General features: G+C 34.2%; 1 protein-coding gene across 8 annotated transcripts; it reads right to left on the bottom strand.

Annotated features, from left to right (window-relative positions):
- Window positions 1-6,108: 6,108 nt before the first annotated feature.
- Window positions 6,109-10,759, bottom strand: LOC100813450 (bifunctional TH2 protein, mitochondrial). Of its 8 annotated transcripts, XR_005890329.1 has the most exons (9): window positions 10,348-10,753; window positions 9,763-9,871; window positions 8,864-9,154; window positions 8,309-8,723; window positions 7,942-8,208; window positions 6,930-7,030; window positions 6,420-6,476; window positions 6,245-6,323; window positions 6,109-6,151 (listed from the first exon to the last, which is right to left on the bottom strand). XR_005890329.1 is itself a non-coding variant. In XM_041013426.1 (8 exons), the coding sequence occupies exons 1-8, from the start codon at window positions 10,674-10,676 to the stop codon at window positions 6,318-6,320; spliced, it is 1,575 nt and encodes a 524-aa protein (XP_040869360.1). In that variant the 5' UTR covers window positions 10,677-10,753; the 3' UTR covers window positions 6,128-6,317. The 8 variants fall into 8 exon arrangements, 4 of the variants coding, with proteins under 4 accessions (XP_040869360.1, XP_006606472.1, XP_040869359.1 ...); XR_005890328.1 differs by having other exon boundaries at window positions 6,245-6,476; XM_041013426.1 differs by having other exon boundaries at window positions 6,128-6,323.
- Between the last annotated feature and the right edge of the window lie 170 nt (window positions 10,760-10,929).

Raw genomic sequence — 10,929 nt, 5'->3', positions numbered from 1 at the left:
TTGCAAGTTCAAAATGGTACAAGCATGACAATACAAGTGGTTAATAACTCAAAAAAAATCACAACGGACATAAATTTTGGCCACTTGAAGCCATAACAGAGAAGGGAAAATATCAAAAAGGTAGAAAAACAGTCCTTGATTATATTGGAAGCCGGTGCTCCTCAGTATAATCGAACTATCCTTGATATATAATCAAAGGATCAATTATCAAACAAAGTTAATCATATATATTTGGCTTGTCGTTTTTGCGCCTGATGATTCACAAGCCAATAAAAAATTATTTATTTATTTATTTAGGCAGGTTATAGTTATATTATACCGCCTTTAAGTTTGTTGGTGCGCATCACTTTCCTCCAGGTGGGACACTGGCGACTAACTCATATCTAATAAAGAAAAATGAAGTTGATATTGGACAAATAGGGTAGACTTGACGAGCATTATTATGCTTATCCTAAAGTAAAAGTGTAGTGTGGTGTGGTCGATGAAAACTACGAAATAAGTTATCGGAGAAAACTAAAGATCTGAGCCATTTATTTGGCTTTTTGCTGAAAAAGTAATACTAACTTGCCCCAATTTATTATTTTATTTCCCTCCTATGCATATAAGTTCTGAGTGGGGCATGATCTGCACATTCTAACGTTAAATCCAATTATAAACTTTGATGAAGATTTACCAAGATCGTTTAGGGCCACTTAATATGAACTCAAGTGATATAATTGTCAGAAGTTTGAGCAGGTAAACTTGTTTGATTTTTCTCCTAATTAACATCTTGAATAAGAAGGGGAATGATAATTATTAAGACTTTTATGACTTGAGTTAAAGATGCAAAATACCATTCAGGTACACGCTATGATTGTTGATCAAAAAGTGAACGTGAAACCAAGTGCACTCTTGACCACAGTTACTACATAGTATGTAGTAACTTGAAGTATCAAATTAGACATACACATGAAATTTCAAACTGGATCAAAAAACCAAATAGCATTTATCAATTGCATACTGATAGAACTAAAAAGCCTTTCCTGCACCTGCCAATTCTAGGCAGATGTTAAATACATTTCGTCCACAAGAATTCATTCTTCCACTTTCCAGCTGTTTGGAGAGTTTAATCCTCCCTCAACAATTCAATTTTTCCTTTGAACCTAGAATCATCACATTCATTAGATCTGAAACAAGATGTAGATGCATGATACATGCTTTATATTCATATATATTTGACATATCTGTGCGTGCTCAAGAGTCTGCCATTGGAATTGCATGGTTTTTAACCAGACTATTATTAACCAAAATACATACAACTCATGGCAGGCTGCTTGTGTAATTTATTCATTCTTTTCTTCTTCTCCAAAGCATGTTTTCATTTTATATTATTAGCTTTAAGTCAATCATCATTCTAACTTGAACAATTGAAGCATTAATCCCTCGCCCTTATACGTGTACACACGATGAATATCTCAAAAGGGGGGTGGCTGTTACTTTCAATAATATAAAGCCAGAAAGGATCATGTCATGTGATTATGTTTTCATTGGAAGAGCCAATTTAAATCCAGCAAATAATATCTTTGATTAATTAATTTAGAGAAAACAGTAAGCTTTTTTGTTCTTTTTCTTACCTGGCCATGCCAGTTGCACATAATCAATACAATAAACTAAGAATCCAATTGAACAAACAGAAAAGAGAAAAACTGAGGTATAATAAAACTTTCATACAAGTAGTATTACAAAAGCAGCTGTTGTAGAGCAGAGAAGGATATACATAACATATCATTGTCCCAACTGGGAAAGGAAGGAGGAGAGGTAGTAAACAGAAAAACTTATACTAATATCAAACAGATATGATATGCTAAATAATTTCATGACGTGAGCCATGCCTTATTTGATTCTCAACAGCAGAGATGAAAAGCCAAGCATCAGACTTGCCTAGAGGGCATGTTTCCTCAGGTCAAATGTCCTGATCAGGTTTATAGTTCCTTTCTTATAGCATCATTTGGCCATGGCTCCAACAACGGCGCAAACTTGGACAAAAGTGGTGTTGTTCTTGACTTTAAGCGCCTCATGATGATCTTCTTCTGCAGGACTAATTTGAAAAAAGAGGAGGTAAGGAGATGATGGGAAAAGAGGCTACAGAGTTGCTACTTATTCTTTCAATCGGATATGTATTTCTTAGAACACGAGAGATGGATGGATGAAACAATATTCTATATAAATACACAAATGCCAAGGGTCTATCTACTTCATGTCTTTGATTTATTCATAATTTCTAGTACGAATATTGACAAAGAAGGAATATTCTATTACATAGATCTTTCACAAATTGCTAGTGCGGAATCAGAAGTCACTTAAAGAAATTATTAATACTGAAGAATAATTTTGTTTGTTGTATTTGTGCGTAGAGCATTGAGTGGGAGGGGTTTTATTTATCTATATGGTGGACCTAACCAGCTCTTTCATCAACAGGTTGATGAAAAAGGAAAGTTTATATGGCACTAATTTCATTTTGTTAGTATAAATGGTTAAAAAAGATACATACTATTGGTGCAAAAATTTAAATATTTGAAGTCACATTGTTTCAATTAAGTCTCACAAAATAAGTGATACAGGACTCTGCATAAGTTATACGAGGTGAGTTTAAATCTCATTGTCATGTATTGTACCAAAACTAAGTCTCACAGAATAAAGAAACTCATGGAGCTATGCTTATAAAAATATTCGTGGCCTTCAAATTTTCAATCATAGACTTGAACAACCAAGTAGTTTATTTCCTATAGCTAATTAATTATCAAGGTTATCCAGGTGTTGCCAGTTAGGGTAGGTTATTAATGTTTACCATTTGAGTTGTCACAAGACTTGGATCCAGGACAAACTGTAGAGTAAATGAGTCCTTATTATGCAACCTCGCATTAATCCTTCCTTTTGAAGTAGGTCAAGTGAGGTTGTTTTTTCTCTTTAATGAAAAAGTAAAGCTTTAGATAAAGTATGAACTACCTAGGGTTGTTAAGGTTGATAAAGTTGTTACAGATGATTGTGCCCATGATTTTGGTGGATCCTTTCCAGTTTCTTCTGTTGTACTCAACCATATATATATATCTAATATCTTGTTAGTTAGGGAAACAAAGAATTTCAGCAATTAACCGGCCAAAATATCAAGCTAAAACTGTTTAAGAAATTTGTTATTTGCTGGAAAAGAAAGCAAGAGCACCACTTGTCCCCAGTTGTACCTACACAAAAAGTGTACAACTTTTTGTGCTTTGTATTATTTGCTGAGTGCTATTCACACAACTGTGCGACCACTTTTGGCACCATTCTGTGAGACCGAGGCTCAAGTCTCAAGACAAATTGACTCAGAAATTTTGCACCCTTTCAAGGTTTAGCAGATTCAATTTTACATGTTACTATTGTGTTTTGTTTTAACTAGCTCATGAGATTACTCCTACAGCACCAAAGAATTTTCTAAGTTGTGATACTCTGCCTCAAGACAAAAATAATAGCCATAAGCCATTGCTTCAATTCAATATTATATAAACTATAAAAAAATATAAAACTATTGATAAATTTAATACTACTAACATAGTTATTTAAATTCTTTAATTATTGTGAAGCAAGTAGCATTTAAATTTTAGCCGGGATTATAATGGATTCTTTTTCAATTCAAATACAGAGTTAAGCACCATAAACTAAAGTTACCTTGTGGTAGAAGTTAACTAATCTCAGAAGTGTAGATTTTGTTTTAGTCAAATCGAGTACTGTAATCCGAGTGTTAACTATTAAGTGCATGTTAGTATCCATGTCCAGTCCAATTAAACGCCAAAACAAGTCTCCCCTTGCTTCTCTATTTTTGCATGGGAAAGTGGGAAACATCCATTCAACGTGGTTGGAACGGTTTTTCAAACACACCGGTCAACATGTTTGGTTCCTTTGGTTTCATGTCTCGGGTTAAACTTTCTCAGTTCACAGCAAAGTTGCTTGGTATATTTTCTATCTTTTCACGTTTTTTATGCACTTATTCTCTTTTCATCATTTAATAAAAAAATTATATTTTATTTCTAACATAAATGCAACACATACGATATGATATTACTTAAATTAGTCAATCTTAATTTGATTTTTTAACTGAGAAATATATAAAGCTTTTATTTGACACTTAATTAATCCTCTTTTCATAGGATTGACCCACTTTGAGGGTAAAGTGGTGCTCCAAATCGTAACTTCATCCTCAAGTTGAGGATTAAACTCCAAACCTTAATTAAGAGATACAAGTGCCAAACTACTTTTACCAATAAATTTTAATATCTTAATTTAAATTTAAATTCTATGTTCTGCATAATACTGATAATACTATTATATTTTTATTAAAATAAGTTATCTTTGTTTAAAAATACTAATAATGTTTTATATGTCTTATAGTCTCACTATAATTAGGATTCTCTTATTCTTAATATCGAAGTTTTCTCTATCCAGTGCATTTTGAGGCAGAGGGAACTATTATACAAAGTTGTATATTATATGGCTATTATTGAGGATTTGACAGGTGATGGCTTGATGAATCGGCTTCCTAAAGCAATTAATTTTCTTCTTTCAACTGAAAATTCAGCTATTTTCTTGTTATTAGACCTCACTTTTTTATTTTAAATAATGTTACTTATAATTTTTGCAATACAATATTTATATGAGAAAATCCATCATTGATATAAAATAATTTTACATTATAATTTAATTACAAATAACTATTTATCACAATTTTATTAGTTTTTACGATAATTGCCTTAAAAATAATTTCAGCGGTTATTTGAACTAGTTTATATTTATTACAACTTTTTTAGCTCTATTTACTACGTGATAAATAATTATATTTCATTCCCTTTTTTTTATCTTTTTTTATTATTGTAAAAATTCTCATGAAAATATTGCTTTTTTGTACTTAATAGATTGGTTGATTCACTTGATTGGCTAAGACGGGTTTCACACTTGTCACAAGTTGCAAGTTCGTATCTCTATTAGTGTCTTTGGGATGAGGTAAAATTATTTTGAGTCTATAAATTTTACCAATTTTTGACTTAAGCATCATTCTCTCGCCCTAATTTTTTATTACCAAAGAAAATATATTACATAATCCTTGTTTCCATCCCATTTTCTCGGTATACCCCCCAAACAAATTGATGCAACACAAATTTAATAAATAAACGCTATCATTTGACTCTTTTATGGGCAAATGAGATAGTGTAATTTTGTGGGAACGTGCTTGTTTTCTCCATTTAAAGCCTCATCAAGTTTATTTGTTCAATTGTGGGAACGTGCTCTTCTTCGTGTGAGCTACAAGAATAGTTTACTTGACATTTGATCAAGTCGGTGACAGTTCTTCTGAAAAAAAAGAAAAACCTTAAAAGAAGAAAAATAATAAACAGATAAATAATGATTTTTTTCGACTCCTTATGTTAACTTAGCAAATAAAAAAGACTCCTTATGTGGATGCACTAGAATAAATATAAAGAAAACGTTTGCCACGCTTTAGTGCCCTCGCCATGTAAAGGAAACGCGAAAGTGTTTAATGCGTTTCATGAAATTTTAATTTTATTTTTTATTATCCACTAAATAAAGGGGAAACAAGATATAAGTTGAAATAGCAAATTCCATAAACAAAGAAACTACTTTATTCACAATTTCCCATTGTGTTTCCGAACATATATAATACATTTTTTTAATTTTATTTTTTTCTATGTTGAAATCCTTTCAGTTTGAAGGTACAGCTTACTCAGTGATATCCTTTATACTTATCTGCTTAAAATTTAAAAGGTTTTAAAAAATCAGTTATCTGTATAATAAAAAATCCTTTCGATTCTATACCACTCTTTGATGATTATTAAAGCAGATAGTGTTTCCCCACATTAATTCAAACGGAGTATCTTTCACCTTTTCTTTCCTTTATCCATTTAGCTAACCTTTTCTTCTTATTCATATGCAAATTAATTCTCTCGAGTTTGATAAATTATATATTTTCAGAACATTCATAAAAAGGCCCTCAGCCATTGTATTCTTAACCTCTCCCACATATCTAAGAAAAACTCCATAAATCTGCCAAAAAATATTTAAAAACAATAAAGTAAAACAAAATAAAATAAGTGTCCCAATATAAACATGAACATCACTTCTGCATCTGCATTCATAAATGATCAAGGAGTCAACTGAAAATACACAGGATCTCTGCCGAATTCTTAAAATTATGGAACAGCAATAGCCTACTAAATACCCGTACAACACTTCAAAGCCTGAATTGATGTCCTGATCTAACAAGCATTTGTATTATTGCTGTCTGAAATTTCTCATACCTGACAAGATTTCAGGGGGAAAAAAGTTATCAACAACAATGAGCAAACACAAATGTCAAAGAAACACTTGAGAAAATTCCAGGAAATTGCAGATACCCTGATTACAGCATATCCACTAATCAGAATGACACCAAATCTCTGAATTGCAACATCCTGTAAGAGAAATATGAGACAGCAGAAAATCTGTGGCCGCTTATAAAATTAGCCACCTGCTTGTGTATTTGTATTTCACTATATATATGTTTCTTTCTTTTAGCCTAGCATGAATTTGGGTGCGAGAGACACAAAATAAGACTAGCAACCCAAAATAAAAGCATGCACTTCAGCCCAACTAGAGACTGTGTAAAGAATGCCAGATAAACCCTTCCAATTAGAAGTGCTTCCTTCAACGTATTCTTTCTGTTTCTTAACCAAGCCAGAATACAATGGGACAAATGAAATACCAAATTGCGTCCCTACACTTCTAAGACTTGAACTTGAACCGATCACAATTCCAACATCTGCTTCAAGTAGGCAAAGTAAATCACCCACCGAATCCCCAATGTAAACAGTTAATTTCTTCTTGTCATCATTGCAATTTTTCAATATGTTACGAAAAGCTTCAACCTTGTCAATGGGAGACTCCACCTTCTTAACAATTTCACCCGTGGAAACAGATCCCTCATAAGTGAACTCATTAGCATGGACATTCAACTCATTCAAATCAGCTGCTCACAAATTAGAAAAATAAAATTATAAGACAATAAGAAACTAAAATATAATACATTGCAAAAATTCAATCAATTTGGCAAGTTCTCATAAAAAAGTACACATAAAGAATGATATAATATGAAACCACAAAAGATAAAACTACTAGAGTAAACAAGAAAGATATCAACAACTATTAAAATAATGACAACAAAAGAACGAGTATTTCAATAGAAAATTACACATATGCTTCAAGAAAATAATAGAAAGAGATCAAGACAAACAACAATAAAGAATTCATGGAGCTCAATTCATTCTCACAAACCATACCAACATAAAAGTCATGCTTTCCATGTCAAACATATAGAAATGTACAACTTTAACAGATGATAACATGTCTGGTTACATAATAAAAGTTGAATCTGTACACTGTGGTCTTTTTTTTACTGGCTGTATACTGTAGTTAAATCACTAAAGTTAAAAAAATATCAAAGTAGCAAAAAAGAAGCTGGCTAAAGTGGGTCAAAATTCCAGCAGAGCTTTCCACTTTTGTTACAAACGGTAACAAAAATTCTCTTATGATAACCATGTCTAGAGCAGGCATGAGAAGCATTCAAAAGTTGTATCCCCTAGTAAAAGTAATGATAAAAAAACTGAAAACATGGTCACTCTCCAGCAAAATACATCAGAAAGTTGCATAAACCTCACAATACCATGTGCGTTCATCAGCAACCCAAGCAAGTTACTCTATATGACACGGCATGATTAGGAGGACTCCTAGTCCTAGAGTGCAAACAATAATTGATTCACAGAGAAATCCCAAAAGAAAAGGATTTTAATTCCAAATGCTTGAGTTGCTGAAAATTAACAACTGGAATACAAGTGTTAGCAAAGAGTACTGAAATAACAGCTCATGACAAGGAATATGTACCTGAAGAGAAAGCAGATCTAATGAGGTCACCACACCAGCAGTATGAAAGAACATGCACATTGGAATTCAAATTTTCATTCTTAACAATGCTCTGAAAGAAGTTAGTGCAACCATCTTGTAGGATCAGACGCTCCCCAGCACGCTTTATATCTTCAAGACTTATACCCTTGAGTACCCCTGACTCGATAACCCTATTATTTGCAGTGTTCTCAAATTTTGAAAGTTGCTCAAGAGCCATAGACAATTCTTTATAATCGAAATTGTTCACTGCAAAACACAAGATCAAAGCCAATTAACAAAGTCTGAGCAAAACAGACTCTTCCTAATCATTTAAGACTACTGTAAAGAAAACAGGAAAACACCATACATCTATCGGAAGGCATAATGCTTTCTATACATTGCTCATACTCCTCCGTATACTGTTTAGATAGAAAACCCCATGTATTCCTGAGGTCAGAAGATAACATCCGAACAATTTGATCTTCAGGCTGATTCTGATCAGATTTTGGTGCCGTCACTATAGCAATTTCAGCCAAGATGGCGGACGAATCAACTACAGTGCATGTTAAATCAAAATCAGAAAAAACTATGAGATGATCTTCCGCAGGCTTATGTCCTTTAGTCAAGGGTACTATAGTTGGCTGAAAGAGTGGCTGAGCAGAGAAGAAATCTATTTCAAGCTTCATTGCTTGGTAATAAAGCTTTTCAATGACATCAAGTTCTTCACCAGTCAAAGAAACACTTAGTTTGTCGAGCAAATCTTCAGTTTGCAGAGTAGTAGCCTAAATTAAAATATAAGAATAACTGAGTAGTTGGGGTGCAAGAATGCCATGACTAAAATGTATATTTGACCAAGATTCAAAATAGTATCCAAGCACCCACAAGGGCAATATGGTATGGCTCTACTGTCAATATGACAAACCTGGAAACCATCAGAGGAATAATTGTCGATCCACTTGTTATATGGGTGAGTACTTTCATTGGAATCCAAAAGTTCCTGGAACTTCTTTCCCAAAACAGCATAAAGCCTCATGCAAGGAGTCATGGCACCTAAAGTATAAGCAGCAATTTTTGTTTTCTCAAATGGTGTAGCAAGTTTACCAGGACCTTTTAGTCCTTCAATCTTCCCAGAGGCTGTAGCCAGTAGAAACTCTGTGTACTTAACAGTTGCAGAATTAATACCGTGCTCTTTGGCAAGGTCCAACCCCCATTCCTACACACCATTAGCAAAAAACCAAAATAATATAGGCTAAATGGGTGGTAAAAGGAAAAGAAATTTAACCATGTGAAGTATAAATTGGCTGTTTGAAAATCTCATGAAGTTAGCACAATATGATACATATGTGACATACATTTGAAGTTTAAAGATTGGCTTAATCTCACACATACTGTCATAATAATAATAAACTGACTGAGGTGAAGTTCAGGCAAAAGTCATACATTTTTTTCCTTCCCAGAAATAATTTAAAAGCACTCATTCCCCTGTTCCACTGGAATGGATGTCCCATGTGATCAAGCTCCAACATATAAAACTTCATTATTATGCACACAAATTGCTTGAGTTTTTTAAACAAGGGATCTAAATCCAATCAGCATATAGAAGAGATTTATTTCCTTCACTAATGGCACACAAAGCCTACGATATTATTCGGGGCCTATCCCATTTACAAGTTGAGAATCATGGCAAATGACATTCTTCCCCTGGAATGCTTCATAATTACAGTCCCAATACACAAATATAAGTTACAGAATCGTCTTAAGGAGTAAGATCTGAGGACCCTGATCTAGCTCATGCCTACACTACTGGGAAAATCGTCTTACCTGTACCAGCGAGTTGTGCATCTTCAGCTCCTCTAGAACTGCCTTCCTCAACTCACAGATTCCAAGTTTCGCATCGTCGTCATCAGCACACTCTTCAGCCAACTCATACCTGCGAAACAATAATTAAACACAAAGAAGAACCTTTAGACAACCAAATTATTTTGCACAACCTTCTAACAGCTTTTTAATTTCAAAGAAAAAGAAAAGGAAAAGGTAGGAGGAGAGTAGAGTAGGTCTTGCACGGTGTTTCTTTTCCTAGATTTAAAGACCGAAACTCACCTCAATGAATGCATATACAAATTCACCAAATAATCTAACCTTCCAGTTTTGGTTGCTGAGAAAACTGAGAAAAAGGAAAAAGACATAAAATAAAATTCCAAACACATGAATTGAGTGACACTAACTTGGAAAACCATAAATTAAAACTAATAATAATGTTGAGTGACGAGAACATTTTCAGTCTCTATCATCTAAGATAGATAATAATTGTTGTAAAGTTTCTCAGCAACCAAACTGGGGAGAATAATAATAGAAGAGAAAAGCTAAGCAAGGGCGGAATAGTTTTGAAGAGGAGAGTGAACTCACGCTTGAGCAAAGGCACGTAGGAAATGAACGTCTTGGGCGATGTAACGGTGGAAGGAATCAATGTGCAAGTTACCGGAGGCCAAGGCGATGACGAAGGGAGTGTACATGGCGAAGATGGATTCGCGCGTGAACTTGATCCAAAAGCGTCTCGCCAGTCCGGTTTCGCTGTTGCTGTTGCTATTGCTGTGGTTGTGGATGGCCGCCATTGACGATCTCGAAGAAGAAGTGAAGGTTCTCCTCGCCCAGTGAGGTCTTAATGAGATTGAAGGGCTCAGATTCAGCAGCGAGGTTTTGATGATTGGGCTTCGGAGGAACCACCGCATGCGCATCAATCAAATATCAATATCAACAATTACAAAGACGCCGATGCCTCTCTCTCTCTCTCTCGTCGTGTTTGTTTTACAATCTACACAGTGAATGAGACGGAGAAAGAGACGATTGCTACTCCTGCTCCTGGGCTCCATGGGCTCGGCTGTCACCTCTCAATTTGGGCCAAGCCCAACTTGAAGTACACTAGCCCGTAATAAATTGGGTAATGCTAGGTGCACCAGTATTTTATGTGAATAGACAAAAATACCCTTC

The sequence above is a fragment of the Glycine max genome, chromosome 20 (assembly GCF_000004515.6).
Source record: "Glycine max cultivar Williams 82 chromosome 20, Glycine_max_v4.0, whole genome shotgun sequence".
Taxonomy (NCBI): Eukaryota; Viridiplantae; Streptophyta; class Magnoliopsida; order Fabales; family Fabaceae; genus Glycine; species Glycine max.
Note: the sequence above shows the minus strand (reverse complement) of the source record. Positions and strands in the feature narration are given on the sequence as shown.